Source organism: Pholcus phalangioides, unplaced genomic scaffold (assembly GCF_987345545.1).
Source record: "Pholcus phalangioides strain wild (caught in Gottingen) unplaced genomic scaffold, Ppha-v1.0 ptg000005l_1, whole genome shotgun sequence".
Taxonomy (NCBI): Eukaryota; Metazoa; Arthropoda; class Arachnida; order Araneae; family Pholcidae; genus Pholcus; species Pholcus phalangioides.
Genome location: NW_028301598.1, coordinates 1,017,999 through 1,043,695, shown reverse-complemented (window position 1 = coordinate 1,043,695; position 25,697 = coordinate 1,017,999). Strand labels below are relative to the sequence as shown.

At 36.8% G+C, this 25,697-nt stretch overlaps 1 protein-coding gene across 5 annotated transcripts in view; it reads left to right on the top strand.

The window, feature by feature from the left end:
• Window positions 1-11,344: 11,344 nt before the first annotated feature.
• per (period circadian regulator) overlaps window positions 11,345-25,697 on the top strand; it is a 79,402-nt gene continuing 65,049 nt past the window's right edge. For 2 of the 5 annotated variants that reach the window (XM_089232068.1, XM_089232077.1), the window contains exons 1-2: window positions 11,444-11,534; window positions 24,105-24,148. In XM_089232068.1, coding sequence (XP_089088194.1) covers window positions 24,123-24,148 — 26 coding nt within the window. In that variant the 5' untranslated portion in view covers window positions 11,444-11,534; window positions 24,105-24,122. Of the gene's footprint in view, window positions 11,535-24,104; window positions 24,149-25,697 lie in introns of all 5 variants that reach the window. The other 3 variants (XM_089232069.1, XM_089232079.1, XM_089232070.1) reach the window with 3 other exon arrangements.

Genomic DNA, 25,697 nt, shown 5'->3' with positions numbered 1-25,697 from the left:
AATTTTCTACAAGACTTCGGGATTGCAAAACAAGAATCGGTTCGACAGACAAACACAGATTTATTTACAGAACAGCAATTTACACGTATTTACAAGCTAATCAGAGAGCTAGCAACTTTCTCGTAAAGTTTAAACACGACTGACCGAATCTCCTTGTGTCTCCTGGAGCCTGTCTGAGCCTGCCATCTTGTGAGCGCCAGACTATTTATAACCCCGACAGAAGCTTCGAGAACATTCCACACATTTCTATTTTACAGTTTCCAAGTTGGCGGCGCTACCGTACGGAGGGGTTGAACCAATGTCTGGAGGGGCGGGACTTTCTGGAATGTTCTCACCAATAGCATCCCTATCCGATAAACCGAAACCGGCATCAACCGATTTCAATATTTCTGAGAGCCATCGAACAAATCGCGCCATCTATCGCCTACAGATCGTAACAATATCAACATCAGGGTTTCACAAATGGAAAAAAAATTTAGGCGCCAGAAAAATTTCTCTTCCGCACAGGGGTGCGTAATTAAGGGAAACATTTGAATGTTATCTATAAACACATCAAAGTTTGCCAAGCATAGTTGAATAGTTTTTGCCTCGAATTTTATTTCCAGTTACCTCAATTTGGTGTGATTTTATAAATCTCTGAACACGTAAAATATTCCAGCAGCTCTCAAAAACTGACACTAACAGAGAATCAACTCTATCTCGATAAATACGTCGTATTTTGTAAGAAAATGACACTAAAACATGTACTTTCTGAAATGGAAAAAAAAAATGAAAATAAATTGGCACAATGCACGGTTTCTCAAGCTTTCTGACAACAAGAGCCATTAAAACGTCTGCAACAATTGGATGGACCACTTGTTTCTCGTATTACGGGGCATTCTTGTACTTTTCGTTGTTCGGATATTTTTTTATCCATTTATCCCGTTTTTTTTAACAAAAAACTTATTTGAAGTTGTAGTGTTTACTAAAGAGTCATGAATACACGTATAGGAAAGTGTTTTCATAATGTAAAATAATATTGTGATAATTATTGCATGAATTATAAACAGGGGCGTCGGAAGTGTTTCGAACCTGTGGGTGCTCGTCTTGAGTTCCATATAGGAAATTTCGATTTCTGAATCAATTCTGTGGGTGCTCGGACCTGTTTTACAAATTTTCGTGGGTGCTCGAGCACCCACAGCACCCCCGGCTCCGACGCCACTGATTATAAATATTCATCTCACACTTATTAGATCCCATATCTTTGTTTCGTTCTATTTGCCAGGTTTAACGGTTAGGCCTTGATTTTTTTTTTTTTTTTTTGGAATTACAATTAGTGATTGTGTCTACTTCTGACAATGTTTTTTGTGACAATTTGCGATGTCCCGTATTTTACGGATTATTATTTAAGAGAGATCCCAGTTCACCGAATTTTATTTTTCTCAGTGTGAAAAGAATGTGGTCAGCAGATCGTTTAATATTTTTTCCGTGAAATTCCTTTTTGTTAACTGCGATTTGTAACAACCCTTTAATTTCACGCCCTTCAGCAATTTTAGCAGTAATTAGCAAATTGCACTTAAAGCAAAAAATTGAAATTTTTATCTAATACTGATATGAACACGGAACCATGGGCAGATCCAGAGCTCGCTGTTGGTAAGAGTGATTTTATCGCTCTGAATAGAGTGCCAATACGTCCCACAATTTGTCCCGTATTTTTCGGGGCTGTCCCGTTTTTCTTTCCCCCCCCCCCTCCGTCCCGACTTTTGAAAAAATGTCCCGTTTTTGCCGTTTTTTATTTGAAGTTTTCTTGAATTTGTTGTTTAATAAAAAATGTTAACGCATGTAATTTTCAACTGATTGATTGAATGCAATGTTATCATAAAGACGTTCTGAAAATTTTATGAATCATCGCATGTCGTTTGGGAGGGGGTTTGGGTGATATGATCACCCCGGCCCTTCCTCCCTAGATCCACGCCTGCACGGAAATATGAAGTTTTAATTGTGTTATGCAATGCTTATCGAAGTACGCGTTTGCAACTCATTTTCAACCATTTTTTACCAAAATAAGTAAAAGAAAGTTTTTGTTATTAAAAAAACAGTGACTATAATTGGATGCGAAAGAATTCAACTATGACATATATTTTTTCCCATCCTACAAATTTTTTCTGAATCAGTTTTGAATTATTGAATTTTCAAAAAATGGTTTTACTCTAATGGCGGTGTCAATGTGATAGTCACTAGTCGGTGTCACTACGATAGAAGTCGTTTCTACAGAGAGAGAGCAGCGTTTCTTAACATACATGTGATACGCGGGCAGATTTGGTAATTTAACTCTAACGGACCAAAAAATTACTGAATTGTTGTAATTGATAAAAGTACAGTAATACCCTTATGATTCAAAATAGAAAACTAGAACTTCGTTTTGCGGGTAAATATATCTATCTCAACGAGAAAAATACGGGGCATAATTGTAGCCAGAAACTGCAGTTTACGACGAATTTGCTAATTATTGCTGAAATTGAAGGACGGAAAAGTAGAGCTGCTACAAATCGTTGTAAAAAATTCATTTCAATAGATATGTTTTCAACAGAATTTATTTCATCAAGACTTGGGTGATCATATTTCATTCAGAAAAATACGGGAAATTGGGAGCTTAAATATGGTAGAATACGGAATATCAGCAATTTTCACCAAAAATGTAGTCATAAGACGGCAAAATCACCAGTTATTGATCATAAGGTATCACTTACGCTTTGGGGGGAGGGAATGAAGAATTTACTGGAAATCGCAATGTAGTTCACGGGGGAGAAAAACTTAGAACACAACATATAATCTGTGGTGTTTGGTCAGAACATGATAACTCCAAAATCACATTTTTGAGACATAAGCATTTTTATTGTCATTTAAGAATCAAAAATAAAGCATAGACACTAATACCAAATGAAAATAACATACATCAGCATGTTGTTTAGCCGTATGCACGTATTTGTGCATTTATCTCACTTCTAATTAGATATAATTAGCAAGACTTATTACTAAATCAAAAAGGCATTTTTTGCAGATATCATGTTCTGACCGAACATCACAGAAGATGATTATTCATACTCATGCGTAATTATCATAATACAATTTATAAGTGCCGAAAATTATCTTCATTCATAATTTCTGTAAAGATTGTCAATTGAAATATGTCTCGTTGAAAGAAAAAAATGGAGAACGACTGAAAATAAACAGGGATATCACTCAAAATACGGGACATTCCTGTATAATACTATGTATTTTACTTATGAATTTAAATGTCCTGTAAAAGGTTCAGAAACGTTGCTATTTCCAGGGTATTTCCAAAAGAGGTATTTCCAGGAGCTCTATCTACATATGTATATGAGTACTTGTTTCGTCAATCACTCCCCTTTGTCAGTGTGAAACCACGGGGTGTTTTATCTTGATTGATAGTAATCCCCTAATCACCATGGGAGAAGGGAGGGGGAAAGAAGAGATCGGATGAAACGGTATCGTGCCTGGTCAACACCCACTAGAAAACTCTCTGAAAATTCTCTAGTAGGTGTTGCCCGTGCCCCAAAGCCGCTTGAAAGGTTAACTTGAAAGGTTAATGCAGCTTTGCCGTGCCCTGACACGACCTCCTATATAACCTAGGTTATCTAGGTGGTCGTGGCCCCGAGCGGCCAAGATGGATATCGTCGTGCCCTGAGCGACCAAATCCTTCTCCATTCTTTACTTGGACAAATCCTTTCCTTTGTGATATCTTGGTGAATAGAGCAATCTTTCGATTAGATTTCATTTCTTCCTTTGTATTGAAACTTCCCTCATATCACCAATATAGGTGGAACTATAGGAATACAGTAGATACCGTTTATACGACCCTCTTTATCTCCTTTGGGATTTTCACATTTATACGACGCGTAGTGAGGTATTTTACCCGAAAACCTGACTAAAATTATTTTTACATTTTCAGTGCACTATTTTGAGCTGATATGTCGACTAATTTATCGTTAAAATACTGAAAGAAATAATTTTGCAGGATAAATTATAAAATATGAGAACATATGGAAATATATTTTGACATAAATTATATAATTCCCCCAATGATGAGGGAAATTCCTCAATAAAGAAGAAAAAATCTAATTTATGTAAATAATTGATGTATATATAAAATTGGTATAAAATGCTAATAATAAATTGGGGGAAGATATATAGTCATATCTAATTCATTTTTTATTTTAATAAAAAATAAATATTCATCTCTACACAAAATTATCCCTTAAAATTTTGGAGAGGGGTGAAATTATTCTTGAAAATTATTTTTTCCGATAACACTGGTCATAATTCCTCCCTGTAGATTTTCTTGTTAAAATTTTTCATTTATACGACAAATAACTTAAATTATGTCTACTCTGACTGCAATGCCAACATGGCTGGAGATACGGGGAGGGGGGGAAGGCGTGGAAATGTTTCAATTCCTTGAGCTACATTAATAATTTAGCGTAGTTTGATTCGTGAGGAAAAGTAAAAAATTACTAAAAATTCGGGTATGCTTTCGTGGACGCATCCGCAAATTTACATGTAAAAGAATCTATTTTAAGTCTTGATTATGTGCAAACATTATTCCTCATTGTTTGAATCCATCACTATTAACCGAGAAATTGCGTAACCAGTTCTCTGCTGAGTTTAAATTGCATTCGAGATAAAATTAAAAATTTTCACTTAAAATTCTGAATGCCACTGCTGGAGAAGTTCCACAATTTTAATAGATTGAAACATTGGAAAATCATATTTTATTATTGTCATAGATTTCAAGACAGTGCATTTATCAGTAAAAGACAGTGGATTGAAATCAATTCTTCAAGAAAAACTACGGGAAAATAGGCCCGTGATACACATGTTACAAATAGCACGAAAGCATGCCACTTTCATGCTACTTAGTAGCATGTGTATCACGAGATGAATATGCTTATATATAGTCGTAATTATCGTATTATATTTTATGAGTTAGGAAGATAGTTTTAATACTTGATTTCAATGAAGAATAAAAATTCAAGTTGGCTTGATTGAAAATCCAGAAAAACAAACGGGACATTTTTTTTCCCAAAATGTCGGGATGGTAAAAATTACGTTAAAATACGGGGATGTTCCGAGAAATACAGGAACCATAGTCATCCCACATATATCAGCATAATTGAAAAATAATTTTATTATAATAAGTGTAGAAGGCTACATGACAACCATAGAAATAGTATTAAAACTATAAATCGCTTTTTTCAACTTTACGCTAATTTATAGCATATTATCAGTAGGGTAACCACGTGTCCTTTATTTTACGGGACATTCTCTTACTTTCACGTAAATTCGACCGTTCCGAATTTCTTTATACAATTTTCCTATATATTTCCAACAATGCTAATTTGAATTTAAAATTTCTACTGAAATTGTGAATGAAGGTAATTTTCATAATTTATAAAATATTTAGATAATTATTAAAATCTCATCTCGTGTATTTTCCATACTAAACATTTTTTCGGTTAATTAGAGTACAATTCGCTGCGCTATTATCCCGTCATTGCTCAACTCTCGTTAATTTTTCAGAAATTTTAAAACAGTTGGTAGTTTTGCCAACATCTTCAGTGATGTCCCGTATTTTGTTTATGTTGTATTTTTAAGAAATGGTGAAAGGAATGAACTTGTTATAGTAGTTGATTCTTCCAATAAATGAATGCAGTTCCTAGATATTTTTAGGTTTGTGTAAGTCTTTCACTGCTGCAATATTAGAATCTGATTGTCGCACCCCATCTGCGTTGACTATGTACCCCAAGTAGGCTACTCAACTTCGGACTGGAACAATTTGCATTTTGGCTTGCTACAGCGAAGACCATTGCTTTCTAGACGATGGAAGAGTTCATCGAAAGCTTTGCAGTGTTCCTCGTCATTAGGAGCTGTGGCAATAATGTCATCCAGGTAATTAGTACAACCAGGAATACCAGCTATGAGCTGTTCAAGGAAGCACTGGAATATGGCTGGTGCACTAGCCACTACAAAGGAAGTCTTTGGCATTTGAACAATCCATAGGGTGTATTAACAACTAACAGTCTCTTTGAATCGTCATCCAACTCAAGTTGAAGATAGGCATCGGAAAGATCTATCTTGGAAAATCTTTGCCCATTTTTGAGTTTCTGCAATAATTCTTCAGGTCTTGGAATAGGGTACTGATTTACATCAATTTGAGAGTTCACTGCAACTTTGTAGTCACCGCAAATGCGAATAGAACCATTCGGTTTATTTACAACAACTATAGGAGCTGCCATTGACTTGAAGTACACGGCTTCCAAATGCCTGCAGAAGTGAGACGATCAATTTCTGCTTTGACAGCAATCTCCTGAGAAAATGGAATAGGACGTGCTTTACAGAACTTCGGTCGAGCATTTGGCTTCAGAAAAACACTAGTCTTGTAAGAATTACACTTTCCAAGTTCATCTCGAAATACATTTTCATGCCTCTGGAAAACTTGTGCAGACAATTTTTCATGAAGAGTAGTTGTTGCCAATGTAATCACTCGCTGAACAGAGTCATCAATGTGAAAATCAAACGCTTTGAACCAGGCTCGTCCAAAAATATTACATCCTTCTGCAGTATCCGTAACAAGAAGAGGAAGGTCCATGGTTTTACCCTTATATTTTACTGTGACCAGAATTTTTCCTTTTAGCGGAACTTCAACACAACCATATCCTTTCAGCTTTGTAGTAGATGGACTGCACGGTGGTGACCCAAGAGCTTTGTATCCACTGGTCCCAACTAAGGAACATGAAGCACCCGTATCTAATTGAAAACGCATCTCTTGGTTATTAACCATCAATGAAATGAGTAATTTGTTATCTGTACAGTCCACGCCAGCATTCACAGTTTCTGTAATCTGAAAAGAGATATTAGCGTGCTGATGTTTCTGATTTGGAGAATTTTTCTTTGCATTAGATTTTTTTCTTGAATAGCAAACGGCAGAAATATGGTCTACTTTTTTGCAAAAATTACAAGTGGCCTCACGAAATTTACACTCGGACCTCAGGTGTCTGCCACCACAGCCGTACCAGGTACATCACCATGTTTTTTCGAAGACTGAATTTCACTTCTCTTGGAATTCTTCGACCGCGACTTTGAGTATGAATTTTTCATTTGCAGAACTTCACACGGCGGAGGATTATTGAAAGTTGATGGACCATTAGGATTCTCTTTCAGAGTCCGCACGGTGCGCTGGGTAGCTTCAAAAGCTTCCGCAATTTTGAGGACATCTTCAAGACTGGGGTTCGTATGCTGGAGAGCCGCAGAGCGAACTTGGTCATGAGGAGTATGAAGAACTATGGCATCACGAATTAGAGAGTCCACGAAAGATTGGGAACATCCATCACGACTACATACAAATCTACAGTCCCTTGCAATTCCTCGTAAGTCAGTGACCCATTCCGCATACGTCTGGCCTGATTGCATATGACATCTGAGAAATTCACATCTAGCAGCAAGCACATGGGTTTTAGATTCGAAATAAGAAGTAAGTTTCTGTACAATGTCCGCATGCGAACGAGTTGCGACATCGGCTTCCGCGAACAGTTTCTGAAGTAATTCAAAAGTTTCAAGACCGACCCATGACAAGAAATATGCACGTTTCTGCTCGTCTTCGGTGACGCCGTGGGCTTCGAAATGTTGATTCAGGCAGCACAGGTACGTGCTTCAACGGTCGTGGATCCTATCGAAATGACGAAATGCAGAGACGCTTACCTTCGGTGATCTGGCTCGTCGTCCAAGAATTTGCTCCAGCAGTGCCTGCTGGTTTCGTTGCTGAGCTGCCAACAAATTTCCCATCCATTGCTGCTGTTGAAGTAGCACCTGATGAATATTCGCGGCACTGGGATAAGTTTTCGCCATCGTTCGGAAAGAATACCAACATTCAAACTCTCCTCGTCGCCATAACTGTTGTATTTTTAAGAAATGGTGGAGCCGAAAACGGATTTTTTTTTTATCAGCAAATTGTAGGAAAATAGCATACTTTAATGTGACAAAAAAACTATTACATAATATAATTAAATGTGGTTATACAGAGCGGATAAACATCGTGGCCCGGGAAGTAGAAAATGTAAACAACAGAAGAAGGACGGCATTGACCACAGTTTTTAGTTCGTAGTTGCTATAGTTTTCACAACAGTTTATAAAATTCAAATTTTCCATATTTTTCTAACGAAATATGATCACCCCATGCCATGATGAATGATATTTTTCTAATGAAATAATTTTTTTCTACAGTAATTTGTAGAAGCTCAAAATGTCATTTGATCATTTTTGTCGAACCACGATAATTTTCTGCACACGAGGGCTAATTAGACAAGGACCTACAATTTATTGCCGATTCTGAGAACGACAGATCTTTTTTTTTTCATACTCACCGAATAGTTGATGCACTAACCAATCGATGTGGGACTCTGCTGCAGCAATATTTTTCGGTGGTCATGTTGCCATTTCTGTTGTAGTATCCCCTGTGTCAGGAAAGTTTCTGACATGGACAAAACGGATATCGAACTCGCGACACCTCTAAACATTAGTTATAAACCGGTACTTCCCTGAAAACAGAACGTTTGGTCACCTTTTATGAATCTGTAACAAAACTGCTATTATGCACTAGATCATTTTCCCAACCTTTTTTTCGTCCCATCGCCCAATTCTTCAGAAAATCTTTTCACACTTGTTAAGTTTTCACAAAACTGTAACGACTGTTAATTGTAATGACTGATGACTGAGTTTTTCCTATGTTTTGTTATCGAATGGCCTGTAGCGAAAGTATTTGTGAAACACTGAACTAGTCATCTTCTCATCGAAATCGTCAAATATGATCATATTTTAAATATAAATGGATAATAAATTTTCGACCTACTTTTTTACTCATTTTCATCAAGTTTTTATACTATTGCAACTGTCTTTGGAGTCTAGTGAGAAAACAGCTTGTCAAATGATGCGATGGGCTGCATTTTAAACATTATGTTCTCCACAGGAACTTTTTGGTGTGCGAAAACCCTAAGTTATGAAAATAATATCTGAAGAAGTTAGCGGGCAACCCTTTCTGATCTCTTAGTACCCTAACGTGGCACGCGACACACTGTTGGAAAGAAACTGTCTTAATTGATATTACAGCCATACTTCGGTATAACGCCCCCCCCCCCCGGGGCAGAATAAAAATGACTTCATAAGCGGGGGGACATAATAACGAATGTTTTACAAATTGTACTAACAGGACCAAAAAAAAAACTGACGCTATAGGCAGGATGACGTTAAACGTGGTCAACGTTATACTGAAGTCTTACTGTATAATGTTACTCTCAAGATGGATGTTCAAGTTTTCGTCTCGATGAACTAAATTAGTTCATACGATTTGAACGGTATAAAAAAATATAAAAACGATTTTAAATAAATTAAAAAAAAGATTTTTTGCTTTCCATCACATACTCAACTAAATGTTACATAATCTCTGTAGTAGATGGATTATAGAAATAGAATAGCAATTCAATTATGATGCCACGACATGAGGGGATGGCCCCTTGTTGTGGAAGTGAACAATAGAAAAGGATTTGGTCGCACAGGACACGACGATATTTATCTTGGTCACACAGGGCACGATTTTTCCTTGGTCGCACAGAGCACGGTCGTAAAGGTCACGTAACCGATGAAACGGGACTATTTTGACCTAAGGATGAATCAATCACAGACCAGAGAAGTTGGCTTGTGTTGGCATGTGTAAACATGCAAATGATCAAAAGAGTGACCCATAAAGCAAGGGATCATTTTGGTGAGCTACCAAAAGAGTGACCAAGAGCGTGTACAAGTGACCAAGAGCGTGTACAAGTGACCAAAATAGTGTGCAGACACGTGAGTGATCAAAATAGTGTGCAAGCACGTGAGTGAGCAAAAGAGTGACAGACAGTGCGTGAGCATGGGCCCCAGGTGTACAGGGGTGTACTTGCAGGAGTGGGTTATAGCACAGGGTGGCGAATCCGAGGAAAGAGTAGTCAAGAAAATTAGACGGGATTATGGGTGAAAGGCGGCAAAACCATAAATGCGCCTCTGTATGTGTGAAGTTTAGGAGAAATTTCATTCTACAAATTTCGTCTATATACAACACTATAGTTAGACAAATATATGTGATAGACCTTAGGTTTTTTGGTTCATAACCTCGGTAATATATAGCAAAATATCATACCAAAATGACGTAATTATCTAATGAATAATTTTTTAAGAAATCGTGTTTCAAACACAAGTAAAATGTCAAAAATAGCATTCTTCGTAAAACGCGTTTGAAGCTTGCATTCACGGACTACTTTTATGTAAAAACGCAACACTAAGTGGACGTAACTTCAGTTCTGAGCGTCATATAAACAAAACAAAGCCTGTTTTGGAATCACAAAGAATGGGGCTTTCATAAAAAAATTTAAAAAAAGAAAGACCATATTTCTTTCCAAAATGACGTTTTCGACGTAGTTGGATACCCTCTTAAACAATAACTTTTTTTTTCAACAAGCGTTATTGCTTTTTTATTAAGCAAACAAGATGATCATATTAAAGATATTATTGTATATTCTGGTTGTATTACTATTTGTGTGATTATTGAAGCAGATGAAGTCCATTATTTATTTGGAGCAACGTATCAGAAACATTTTTTTGAAATAATGTTTTATTACTTTAAGGCACTTGATAAATACTTCTATAGCTATTCGAGGTTTGAATTTAATTTTTTACTAACCATTCTTCATTTGTGATGATAAATTTATAAATTTTGTACATGTAGTTCTGTCTCAGTGTCAATATGTGGCACTGAATTTTTTATGCTATCTATTGGAACATTTATTAATTTTCTTAATTTACTATAAAGATTGTCTAAATTGCGTGTGTTTTCATAATAGGCTCCTCCCCAGACACATATTCCATAATTTATATTTGATTGTTTGATTGAACACACGCATAGAAGATATCTTTTAAGAATCTAATTTGAACATCAGATAGAAAGCTCGAATCGAGTTCATAAAAGTTTGAATTATCCAAGTTTGAATTAACCAAGTTCTACATATTTGTACTTACCTAACCGTATTTATATCACATTTTACCGTAACATATTCACAGCTTTTTTTTTCAATTTCGTTGAAAGAGTTTCACGACTATATATTATTTATTTATTTCATAAGACGGTATTTTTTTATTTTACACTTTTTCTCGCATCTTTTCCTCATAATAACATGAACCAGCAAAAAAAAAGAATATCGGAGAGTTGTGCGCGCGCAATTACGTTGTCATTTATCCCAGGAACCGAGCACGTGCTTCACTCACAGTCAGTGCAAAAAGGAACGAGAGGAAGGAAGAACTGTTGGTTGTTATAGTATACAGTAAAAGGTCGTTGGTTCTGTTTTTTTCCCAAGTGCTCCAACTTAAGTTGACAATTGAATATTCCAGAACAAATCTTGTTTTCTCTTTTCAACTCTCCCGTTTGTATGCAACACCTGAAACATCATGACATGGTTCGTGACATTTCTTATTTTTCCTTTTGCAATCTAATTTAAATATTATCTCTTTACCATTGTATACAGAAACTTCTTTTCTTGAAAGATTATAATTTCAAGCAGGGCCGCTTTTACCAGACGCGAGGCCCGGTGCGAAATGAATAGCGGGACTTAGATATTTTCGGGGCTTCTTAGATCCGATTATATATGTATTGTGGGGTAAGGAACTCTCGGCATCCAAAGATTCATTGTTTCAGGATTAAGAAAAATTTAGAATTGAATTGATGAAAATTATATATTAATAATAGTTGATGAAAATTCAGAATTCGTCTGCAGAATTGATGAAAATTCAGAATTCGTCTGCAGAATTGATGAAAATTCAGAATTCGTCTGCAGAATTGATGAAAATTCAGAATTCGTTTGCAGAATTGATGAAAATTCTGAATTCGTTTGCAGAATTGATGAAAATTCAGAATTGATTTAGATTTAGAGAATTCCAGAATTGGTTTAGATTCAGAGAATTCCAGAATTGGTTTAGATTCAGAGAATTCCAGAATTGGTTTAGATTCAGAGAATTCCAGAATTGATTTAGATTCAGAGAATTCCAGAATTGATTTAGATTCAGAGAATTTCAGAATTGATTTAGATTCAGAGAATTCCAAGAATTGATAAATTTGAGCTAATTTTTTTCAGTAAAATAAGAAATGAATAATACATAAAAAATGAATGTAAAACACATTCGTTTCCCAATGAAAATTTAGTTGAAAATACTCGCTTTATACCGTATATGTATTTTATATTAATACATATTATGCACATAATAACCGGTAATTATGTTAAAAAACCGGATTTTTATCACACTTACCGAATATATGATTAGAAAGTTCTTTCTAATCATATATAATTTGTAGAGAAAATTTTAGATAGAAAATATCACACATTAGTTAAATTTATTATGAACTAAATTTGATTTAAAAAATTTGATTTTAATTAAATTTCATCGTGATGGTTATTAAATGTTAATAACATAAAAAAAATTTATTTCGAATTATATTCAATTTTTAAAAACTAATTTTCTGCTTGTTATTTGCTAAAATATTGAGAATTATTGATTATTATAAAATTAATATTGCGAAATTATTAATTGGTTGAAGTTACGAATATTGCGAAATTATTAATTGGTTGAAGCTACAAATACTGCGATATACAGTCAAACCTCGTTAATGAGTCACTCTTGAGAGAGCAAAAATATGACTTAGTAAGCGGAGTGACTCGTTAAACGGAGTAAGCCATAGCTTGCCAATTCCTGCCTGAGGACAATTGGGACTTCCAAAAAAGTGATCCGGTAGGCGGAGTGACGTGTTAACCGGGTGACGCACTAACGAGGTTTGACTGTATTTCCTATTACTGATCATTGTAAAATTTAATACAATTGGCGATAATTTCCACTGACAATAACAAAAATTGATATATGCAATCTTGAGTATACGGATAATTTTAAACAATGATGGGGATTCAAAATTGAGAATAATCTTCAAGTATTATAGTTTTATAATTCAAATATAAATTTTGTACTCGTAAGGCTGTGCCATAGATAGACACGGCCGCAAGTTTTGGCGTGAATACATTTTTTAGTGCCTTGAATCACGTGTTTGGGACTTTTCATCGGTTTTGTCTTTGGAATAGCTAACAAACGGTATATAGATACCAATATCTTCTATTTCCGTGGTGAACTGCTCGAGATATAGCGTAAAACAATTCGTTACGAATCAGGGCAGTGGGTCCAGTGCCTAGACGGGAAGAGATATTGAAATCGGAAGGACCACCAGTCGAGTGGTTATAGTGACGGACTCGCGATGCGAGGATCCGGGTTCGAACCCCACAGTGATGGTCGGCTGAAGTTGGTTTTCTGTGGTTCCCAACTTCAAGGCGCAAATGCGAGCCGATCTCCCCGTTAAAAAGTCTCGCCACAGAGAGCAACAGTCCTACAACGATAAATCATTCAATCATAACACTTCAATCATAGTTAGAAAAACTAGTGGCAGATGGCAGCACTACACATAACAAGCATTACAGAGAAACAACAAAACTTCACGTCAGGTTTCACTACACGTACACGCACATTCCTGCATGCACCGATTCGTTGGGGGGTTCCGCGGGGGGGGGGTGGTGTTGTTGTTGTAGTAGTACTAGGTAGGGCCTCCAAAAAATGGCTCGGGGATCTATGATGTTCTTAAGTCAGCCACCTCGTTGGGCAATTTGCCTGTTGTGGCGTTGTATTTGTATTTGGATATCACTGAATATCGTCTTTGCAATGTGCATATGCGAAACAATTGCTTTTGACTTGCGTTGAGTACTTTCTGAGATATGAGGAATGTGCTCCCAGTATCGAAAGATGATTCAAAAGACGTATTCACGTCAAAAAAAAGGAGAATTTTCAAACTCTTTTCTTTTGTCTTCAAAAATTTGTTTTTTTTAAACAAATATGTTGTGAAAAGCAAAGTCCGGCTTCTTGTAAAATTTTCCCGAACTAAATTTGCTTGCATAAAAATCATGATTTTTTTTTCAGCTCCAACTGTTTTATTATTATTACTAGCTATAATACCCGGCGCTGCCCGGGTTTTCTTCAATGAGGCTGTTTGGATCACGTGATATCTCTCTCTTTCTTTGAGGGACATGCAAACCGTGTCTAAGATAACCAATATGGCGACTTCCTGCGCGATTTCAAGAAATAAACAAATTTAGATTTAAAAAAACATAGAAACGAATATAATTTTTAGTATAATAATTTTAATATAATAATAATATAACAATAATAATAATATAATAAGGAACGCTAGGTATTTCGATTCCCCCTCCCTGAACTTTAAGTTATTTATCTGCCTGTTTAAGCTTTCAAAAATGCTTAATTGAAGCTGTGGAATTTCTTCGATGTACTTTACGGGCCCATAATTAATTTTAAAACATCCTAAACTATGAATTTATGCAGTTGAATATCAAAAGACAATACGGAGACATTAATTTTCATGCTTGAGAATATAAATAAAAAGTTGAAATCAATGTTATTGCATGAATGTCCAACTTCAAAGTCGGTCCAGCTAATTACTTCATATTTAATCTCCTGGGCTTCGTATAGCTCTAATCGAACTCAATATTTCAGAAATCTAGAATTCAATACAATTTTTAAAATTATTGATGTTACAGAAAACCCTACCAAATTTCCACATTTCTACAGTAAAATCGGCAATTTTAACACTGATTTCTATGAGGATCACCCTTTTCCTGACCCGCAAAGCGATGCTGATAATGATTATGACGTCTATTCAAAAAGCCTCATTACTGAGAGTATTGAAAATGTGGCCAACCATTATAAAGGCATAAACTATTGTAAATATACACGTACTAACAGGTTTAAAGAAGTGACAAACCGTTGTAAAGGCATACACACGTCTGATACGCATTGCTAGGGAGGTAAACAAAGTAAACGTTCGGAAAGTGATTGTTGAGGCCCAAAAACCATTGTTGCCCGACAGTTTTTTGCCCATTTGGGGCATTTGCCCTGCTCTGACGAAATTTTAAAGTAGCCTATCGTTCAAGTCGGGTCCCATTTGGTATATATGCAAAATTTGGCGACGATCGATCTAAAATTGTGGATTTGTATAGAGAACATACACACACACAGACAGAAAATCAATTTTATATATATAGATTTCCTCTTTTTTCCTTGTTATAATCATTCATTATTATTTCCTCCAAGAAATTCAAACTAAAAACAAGAAATGTTAACGTTAAATTAGATAGAAAACTCAAGAGGAGTTAGTTAGAGTTCGAATTATCCGAAATTCGAATTAACCAAGTTCTATAGTATTTCCTCTCTATCGACACTTTATATATTAACATCATGTTTATTACCCGTCAGTCATCGTAGATAACCTTCGAAAGTTGTCATGGCAAAGCGTAATTTAATCAGCTGATGATGATGATAGGGGTGTGTGCGCGCGTGTCGGTAAAATCGAAGAGAACAGAAACAGAGTTGTAGTAAATGGAAAGGTGAGGTGAAGTCACGTGGCCTGGACGTATGTCACGTGCGACAGCGCCCTCAGCACTTTTAGCAAAGCACGCACTTTTCGTCTTCGTCATAATAACACGAGGAAGGTGGCCGCCGTCGTAATCTGGCTGTAGTATGTGGGCCAATTTTTCACATTCGCGCGATAAGCAAAATGAAAAAAAAAAACAAATTATCTCTTTCAATCTATTCGGTAGCTTTTAACCCATTTTATTCTCGAATTTTTCCTATTGCAAAAACTGTTTCTTTTTTTCAATTTTTTCATGCACATACTGTGCATATTTTCTGTAATCTGTCGCTGTGTAATCATCGTGAGCTGATGCTGTTTGCGAACGAGAAAAACGAAACTATATAGATTTTTTCCGTGAAGTTTTAAAATTTCCCTTTGCTATGAATTTCAAAGCTTGCCATGGAGATGTCATTCAATGCTCATATTAACGATTATTCTATGATTATTATACTTTCGATTCCAAATACTGTACATTGTAATAAATCACTGACAGCCAAGTAACCCCTTAGCGATCAGGGACAAGGTATCTCGTCCGAACGCAAATGAAATAAATTCATTCCAGCACTCCCCCTTGAATTTCTTATTTTTCCTTTTGCAATCTAATTTAAATATTATCTCTTTACCATTGTATACAGAAACTTCTTTTCTTGAAAGATTATAATTTCAAGCAGGGCCGCCAGCAAATTCTTTTTACCTGTTTTCTGATTACCGTATAGCTTCACTGTAACCCTATGGACGGAAGTTGTTTTTTTTTTCTTCCCCGTTCTTTCTATACTCCTGTTTAGTGATTATCCCCTCCACATGCAATGTATTTTCCGCTATATAGTTATAGAGGGAAAGAGAGAGAGAGACAGAAAACAGATATCGGAGAGTAAGAAAGAAAGGTAGGGGTGAAGAGAAATATATATTACACTAATTTTCTTTTCCGCTTCGATTTCTAACATGCGAACAAGGAAACCATTTTTTTTTTAGTTTTATCGCCGGTACTTCAAATACAGATCATATAAATTTCTTTCCAAACTCCTGCATGTGAAGGGGTAAATCACAGTAGATTCCGCTCATAACCTCCCTGTTTGTGTATGTAGCTGTAGTATTTTATATTATGTTCCTTTTCTCTATCGCCACTAGATGGCACCGCTTACACAATTATTATCCATGTTATTTTTCCCGCCTTTTGTGGCAGATGTTCATTTGTATCGGCTCGAGTCAGTCGTACCTTTGCTTCATCTCATTAATAAACGTTTTTTTTTATTATAATTGAAACCTTTGCGTTCTCCGTATATAATGGCGCGTTCGTCGTTCGTATACACTTCCCATTTACACGTTTCCCGCTTTGTACTTCTTTTCGTGGTTTCCTAACTCTTACTAATTAATACTCATCGGGATTTCTCTTTTAACCCTTTAAACGGCATAGCAGGAATCACTAACCCCCACTTCACAGTGCCTATCTTTATTCAATGAAGTAGGCTTTCTTCCGATTTTCAACAGGTGCAAAGTAAGCAGAAGTCAGAAGAATGAGGCGTCAAAATATTGGTACGATTCATATTTTTTAGGAATAGAAAAATGCGATTTTTATCATCCTTTTAATTTTCCCAAATAACCAGTCAACATGTTTTAATTTGTTTTCCATCTCGCAACCCCGGTTTGGAACCACTGCTATTTATATAGAAGTTTCTGGCTCGCGAGTGGCAAATATACCGCGCCGGACTGTTCTAGAACACGGTATCTTAACCTTTTGTGTTCAGGGACCCTTTGTACCAATAACACGAAGGTCACGAACTCCCTTTATCAATAAGACGAAGGCCTCGGACCTCTTTTCCGAATAATAATTTGTCTATTTTTTGTGGAGGCAAGGAAGTTTTCCTCACAACACAAAACACGTGATTATATTCTGGGCTAAAAGTTGAGAATTTGTCCGTAAACACACACTTCTTCAAGTCACATGGCCGCCCGTACGCATGACCTTAATCTCGAATCTTTGATTAGAGTTGACCTTTTTTTTTATTCTCAGGCAATGACATTTTTCACCCTGCATAACCTACTATCAATGCCATTGACTGTAAGGTGAAAAATTGAAAGTGCCAGACGCATAGTTATCGGAGACATGCGAAAGTACGAAAACCATTTAGGATAGTGAAAGTGTTTTATGGTTCAAACCGCGGTATATAACCTACCTTTCGAGGTCATTACGGCAAGAAATCATCGTAGCTGAGAAAAAAAATTATGTATTTATATGCGGCCCAATGTGTTTCGTTAAAAATAAGATACAAACTGTAGCAATAATACTAAAACGGCGTTATCTGTTTGAAGGGGAAAAAGGTTCTTGCGAATTTTTGCCTAAGATCTCCACGTGCTCATCCACCATCTATGAAAGTTGATTTTGCCCGGGGAGGAAGGGGGCGCTCCGATGCTTTTAAAAAGGCCCTAAGGAAAGCCATGGCATTTATATTATTTGAAGAAAGGGTCCGTGAAATACCAAAAGGGTAAGAACTTCTGTGCTATTATAAGATGGATTTTTTTTTTTTTTTTTTTTTTTTTGAGGTATTGAAAGTCAAGCCACTGTCTGTGCAAATTATGATAGCGATAGCTCAACAAATAGCCTTAGTATTCATACATCCGTATGATGGCTTACGAAAATCGTTCAATACTTACGTTATTAAAAATTAACTTTATTTTTCCTCTGATATTTGCGCACTCTACTGGGCTTCTAAACGACACATGATTGTTACTAATCGTGATATTTTGCGTATCATCTCATATTATAGTTAACCTTGACGTATTTTCAGGAAATCACATTTTTTGTTTACCATCAAAATGAATGCAGCTGTATTTCTATTTCAAGAATTTTCCTTTCTTTCCCCCTCAAAAGTAGGAATTTTATTTTCTTACAGCAATACTGTTGCTTCACTCAAACGTCTTGAATGGGACAAAACAGTGTTCGAATACGCATCTAAATGCATGATTCACACATCAAAATTCAGTTTTATTCCAAATTTCATTGAGGAGTGAAAATGCTCCTTCACACACAAATTTTAGATCTTTTTCAACAGAGTTAGGGCCCTTTCACACGGAGCAGATGCGGATGCGGGTCCGGAAGAAGTTTTAACAATTGGTATACACGGAGCTTTTCAGACGATGCGGAATCGAATGCACATAGTGCCTTCGATTTTAAGGGGTGAACGAAAAACAACGATAGCACGGTAAGAGGTCATTCAAGTATTACGTCAGCATCGAGGGGGGGGGGGTTCCAATTTTCTGACTTTTGATGACAAGGGGGGAGGGGGGCTTTGGTTGATGCTTACGTCATCAACCACCCTTTATGAAGATATGAACTATTTATTCTTAATGGCATCTTATTCGGTGCGCTAAAAACGTAAGAAACCTTTCGATAGTTATTGGGCACCTGAACTAACATTCTCCCTATTGATAAGCCCCTTACAGAGCCACCATAGTGATCTCTAAATGTTTCACGGATCCTTCAAGTGCTCTGGAAATGTGTGTGGGCTGCTTAAGTGATCTAGAACTGTGCCAAGCATCACTCAAGTAATCCGTCATTATGCCACAGATCACTTAAGTAATCTGGGAATGTTCCGCGGGTAACTTGAACGATGTAGAACCGCACTGGGGGGCCGCTTAAGTGCTCTAAAACTGTACCACGTCACTCAATGGATCTCTAAATGTGCCACGGATCGTTTAAGTGTTCTGGAACTGCGTCGCGGGTTACTTAAGTGGTCTTCAGGGCCGTCATTTCAACTTTTTCCGGAGGGGGGGGGGCAAAGAGCATGTACTAAAGTTATGCATATATATATATATATATTTGTGTATATATATATATACATACATACACCATTTGTAGTGTATTTTCAAAAGCCGGGGGGGGGGGGGCAACGGCCCCCCTGCGCCCCCTAAATGACGGACCTGGTGGTCTTTAAATGTGAAAGCGATCTTTGAAGCCTACTTCAGTGATCTGAAAATGTGCTACGACCCACTTAAATGCTCTGGAATTGTGCCACGAGTCACTTAAGCAATTTGTAAATGTGCCGCTTAGCTCATTTTTACAGAATTAGGTTTGGGGGGGGGGGGGGAAAGCCACATCGGTTAACCTTCAGGACCACATTTGGTCCGCGGATCAAAGGTTTACCATGTATGGCTTAAAGGGTGGGTCGCAATGAATTTCTTAAAGATGCATTTTGATAAAATAAAAAAAAGAGAAATTTTGAGCTCTTACCCTTCAAATAGCATTGAAATTAACAGAAATTGATTATAATAACATATAAAGGTATTTTCTTTCGAAATTTTAAGTTTTTTTTTCAAATTTTAGCATTAAAAAATTTTTTTTTCGTTCGGGGGGGAGGGCGCACGAACCCACTATGTAAGTTTCTACCCCCCCCCCCCCCGCGTGAGTTTCTGATCCCACTAATATGCTTTAGGAGGTACGGGGCAGTGTCGACGAAATTTTGTTGACGGGGGGGGGGGGGGAGGGAGTCAAAAATGGCTAAAAATTTGCTGACGTAATACTTTAACGGCCCCAAATGACTTCAAGTGCTCGCCTAAAAAAGAAGCATCAAACAGAAGGACGAGATTTTTCTCGTCGTGCCTACGGTATCACAACGTGACTCAATACTGGGAAGAGCAACGTCGTACGTGACGACAAGTAAAGAATGAGAGAGAGAGAAAAACATCATACCAAGGCAAAAAAAGTTATTAGACGCTTTATAATCACATGCGTAAGGCAACGTGACTCCTGTGAAGAAAATGATAGAAAAGAAACGACAACAGGAAAAAAAGAGACAAAAATGCCAAGCGCAGCCGTTTTCATATACAAAAAAAAGTAGAACCCTACCGTGGCAGCCGTAATACCGATTACGAGGACTTGACATACGTTCTTCATCAGAGTGTGATCGCATCGATTTTCTTTTACGTCTGTCGTAAAAATTTCCACGCTGATTCCCTCTTTGTTCGTAAAAAGACAGCTTTTCCGGATTCTTTTCATCGCTTCTCTTGTGCATTGTATGGAGCAAATTCCGGATCCCCTGCTGGAATGGAGTACACTTTATGTCACTAGAACGCTGTTTCTCTGTTGTTCGTTATCTTTTTTTTTTTTTTTATCCATCGTAACACAACGTGTGCAAGTGTGAGTGAGACTGTATGTGTGTCTGTTTTTTTTAAGGAAGTGATATAGTGTGATACCACTTTCATGTTTTTATTATTCCAATTTAAAGCATGATAGAAACCTGAAATTTGCATTTCTACAAGATTTTGATTCTTGCGTTCGCATTTAAAAATAATCATTTTCGTGGGGTGATATGGCATGAGGGGGTTCAAAATGAATAATACTAATTCGAATTGATAAAAAGCGAGATTTAATGAGTCTATGACAATGGGATTTTTTTTTGTAGTTGATGACTCGGTGGTGCCATAGTCTATTTACAAGAGTCAGTAATGCAATCTTTCTATTTTGCCCCAGAACTGTCATGGACCCACAAAAAAGACAGCACATACATTATTTCTAGATTACTCTCTAAGAGTACTTTCTTACTAAACTTACTAAGGCCGGTATTACACTATAAAAGTTTGATAAAAGTCCTATTATAAAACTTGAAAAATGCAGCCAATAAGGTCAACGGTTACATTTTCTAGAATGTAACAAATAACCTTATTGGTTAGATTTTTCAAGTTTTATAAAAGGGATTTTATCAAACTTTTATAGTGTAATACCGGCCTTAGAGACATTCCAGCCTAACTCAGAAAATACTTATAGTATTCCATATTACCCGACACACCACTTTTGTGGCGCGCAAAATAGCGTTCCATCTAACCGGAGAGATTCGCCAGCTGTAAATTAGCACAGCACGCTGAAATGCATTTGTGGTGTACATTGTGCTTAGTTTCATATTATTGGACACCTTTCCAATGATTAATAAACACTTTGAAAACTTGCACAGAATTAATCTCTGGAAGTGGAAAAATAAATATTCTCTTATAGCAGTCTCGATGATGGTGGCAATCGCACGACAACTGACTCTATAACATAGTTTCCAAAACTTTTCTTTCCCCATCATCCCCTTTTTCAAAACTTTTTTCTTCTCCTCATTGCTTCCCAACTCAAGCCAACCCATAGTACCCTATATACCATAGTTTCACAACCTTTTTTGTCCCATCGCCCCCTTCTTCAGAAATTTTTTTCTCCCATCGCCCCCCAACGCAATATAACCCATAGCATCCTATGTTATACCCGTAGCCCCCCTGGAACATTGCATCGCCTCCAAGGGGGCGTTAACGCCCACGTTGGGAATCACTGCTATATACTAAACCCGAATCTTCTACCGTCCAAACAGACTCTTCCGTCTCCCTGATCCCCTTCAGGGACGGCGATATTTCGAGAAACACTGCTCTATACCATCACGAAGGCATTTTGAAGTAGTTTATCACTGTTCCACTTGGGGCCACACCTGAAAGCGGAGAAAACCCGGTATTACATATTGCCCGACTATTCCATAATACCCGCACATCCTAGATTCAGTCGACGCTCGTTATAACGACTCCACGTTATAGCGACCATTCTATTGCAACGACCGGTAAGATAAGTCCTAAATGTTTTAATAGAACGACTATCATATACTTTCGGTATGACGACCCTCCTAATATTACATACTTCATTTGGCGAATAAATAAAAGATCGAATTCGCAAAATCACGAGTGGCCATTTGGCCTGTTGATGGTCGAATCCGGCATTTCAAGCATGTGCAAAAATCCGGAAGTGAAATTTTTGTTAGCCAATCGCGAACAATGTTCAGTGACTTTCGGTACGGTTCCAGACGGGGTGGGGGGGGGGGGGTGACAGGGCGATCACCCTCGTCTGGAACCACGAATAAATATCCGTACCCCGAAAAGTTTACATGCAAATAACAACCTATTGTGGTAATACACAACCCTCGTGGAGTAAAGTAAACATAGTCCTTCCCTTAGTATCATGAAACCTATCAAAACACCACAGCGGAACAGAATGTGTTAAAAAAAAATACAAATAACAGTGTTTCTGATAATGACACCAGCAGGCAACAATTCGATTTCGAAAATGCTTTTGACTTGTGGGCAGCAAAATAATCTCGGTGAATTCTTGAGAATTAAAATATTTTTGTACTGAATAATTTACATTTTATGTTAAACAATTTTTATTTGTACATGATTTGCAGTTTGATTTATTTTTTCATCTTGAACAAACAAAGAGTGATGTTGTTACCCCCTCTGTTTCGGTTCTCTCTTTTGTGTGATACGTATCAAACTAAATTCCCCTATTTTTCAGCCCAGAATGATAGGCTCCAGATTCCTGTGAAATTCGGAGTCCATAGGGTCTAACTTTTTGAGTCATGCTGAATATGGAATCGATATAATCTGACTACTTGAGTCATGTCGAATTCGGAGTCGGCAGAATCTCATTTTTTCAGTCTTGTCAAACACTGAATCGATAGAATCAGACTTTTGAGTCATGCCGAGTTCAGATTGGATAGAATCTAAATTTATGAATGAAGGTGTGTGAAGGTGAATTATTCGGTGTCGACAGAATCTTACTTTTTGAATCATGTCAAATTCGGAGTCGAAAGAATCTAACTTTTCCAGTCGTGTCGAATCTGAAGTCGATGAAATCTCAACTTTTACAGTGATATCGAATTCAGAATCAGACATTTTAAGTCATGTCGAATTCGGATTCGATATAATCTCAACATTTTGAGTCATGTAGAATTAGATCCTATCAACTACAAACTTTTTGAGTCATGTTAAATCTCAACGATAGAATTGATTCTCCAATCGAATAGATTCTCTAATTGATAGAATCTGACTTTTTGGGTCATATCAGATTCGGAGTCGATAGGGTCCTAACCTTTCAAGTCATGTTGAATACGGAATTGATAGAATCCCTCTTTTTAGTCATGTCGAATCCGAAGTCGATGAATTCTCAACAACAGAGTGGTATCGAATTCGGGATAAGATTTTTTGAGTCATGTCGAATTTGGAGTTGATAAAATCGTAACTTTCATGTCATGTCAATTCAGAGTCAATGGAGTCTCAATGTTTTGGATCATGTCGAATTCGAAGTCGGCAGGGTATAACTTTCTGATCATGTCAAATTAGAAATAGCTAGAATCTAACGTTTTTAGTCATGACTGATTCGTAGCAGGTAGCATCTGACGTTTTGAGTCATGTCAAATTCACTCTGCCACGAGCTTAACTTTTTGGAAAACAGTGTAATATAACTACTAGTTCCCTCCCTATCCCAAGAATATATTTTTGTCTCTGTCATTCTCTCATTGCTTCTCCACATTCTAGAAGTTTGATAATATATTTGTTCGCAACCTACTGATTATAAAAGTAGGATTATTGTTATCATGAATGGTGCTGTTATTTGATTTTATTTTGTATAGTCTCTAATGTTCTTTTTTAATCAACTGCTTCTATGTGGATAAACATTGTCCTAAAAATAGTATTTTTTGTGTGTGTTTTGTATGTTTAGATTCTGTTATGGTAATAGATGACAGAAAGCATGGATAGTGCATGGTGAGTACAGATTTTCATCGTTCCCCCCATGAATCCTTATTTAACAATATATTTCAATGGTGCTATTCTTGTGGATCTCTAGATTATATTAAGTTATTGGGATTTTGGACATCGTTATTATTTCAGCATTTCTTCTTCTTTACTTGATCTTCAAGAATCGTATTGATACAGTTTTGTGAGTAGAATATAGGTACCAATACTGTACGAAGCAGGTAATTGTTTTGGGTCAATGGTCATACTTTCGTTTCTGGTCATTCTTTCGTCGGTCGATACTATTTGGTTTTTCTAAACAAACTTGAATTTTTTTTCTGGCATCTAATTTCTCTTGATTCACTCTGACATCTATTTCAAAGTCATAGGTAGTGCATAAGAGAGAAAAGCGTCTTGTTTGTTACAGGGATGAGGATAATCCACAATTGTGACGAAACATCGGGATGTAACGGGCTTACACTAAAAAAGTTTGATAAAAGATCTTTTAAAAAACTTAAAGAAAACAACCAAAAGGGTTTTGGCTACATTCGCTCGAATGTAACCGATATGCATATTTGTTGCATTTTCCTAGTTTTATAAAAGAACTTTCCTAAAACTTTTGTAATGTAATGACAGCCTTAGAATGGATTTATGCTTAGAGAGGCGGTCCCCTTGCTATGTTGAAGGGGAGGTTGAAGAGTGAAATTTGTGCCCCCCCCCCCTCTGTTTCGGCGACCGGGGCAACAAACCCTCCTACTCACCCTTAGTTGCGGCATGGTTTAGAGGGTCCACCATAACTAGTGAGAGTGTTTATTAAGCGAAAGTCGTTAAATCATTAAATTTTGCTTAAAATTATTCATTACACCGAGGGGCCCGTAAATTATTTTCGCTCCGGGACCAGGGTCTAGTAATTAAGAGTGGGCCTCTGTAACTCTTGCCAGACTGTGAATGTAGTGAAAAAGCTAAATATATACAGGGTGATCAGCGAATAAGTCCTTATTTAAAAATTAAATATCTCTACAACAAAGATCAATAGAATTATGCGGTAAACGGTACGTTCATTAATAAAACTAAGAATGTTGTCCAGAAATTGCAAAAATTTAGTTACAAAAACTATCAACAGATGGCGCTATAATCGGAATGATACCTATAAATAGCCTTTAAAACGTGCTTCGAAGTCTAAAGCGATCAGTACGACTGTTAGATAGTGAAAAGAGGCTAGCGTGTAGAAATTGAAATAATGTATTCCCTTGAACAACGTGTTTTTTTGGTACTGGAATATCACAGATTAGAACACAGTCCTACGGCAACAAGGCGCAGTTTTCAAAACCGATTCAATGTTCCAGTTGGACCCGATGCGAAAAACCATTCACATGCTCTTCGCCAAATTCGAACGGACTGGCAGCGTGGATGATGATCGAAAGGGAAATGTTGGGCTTAGGCAAACTGTAGTAACTCCTGAAAATGCAGCCAAAGTTTCTGGAATTGTTCAGCAAAATCCTAGGAAAAGCATCCGAAGAATTGCATCAGAGACTGGTTTGAAGTACACGAGCACGCAAAAAATATTGAGAAATAGCCT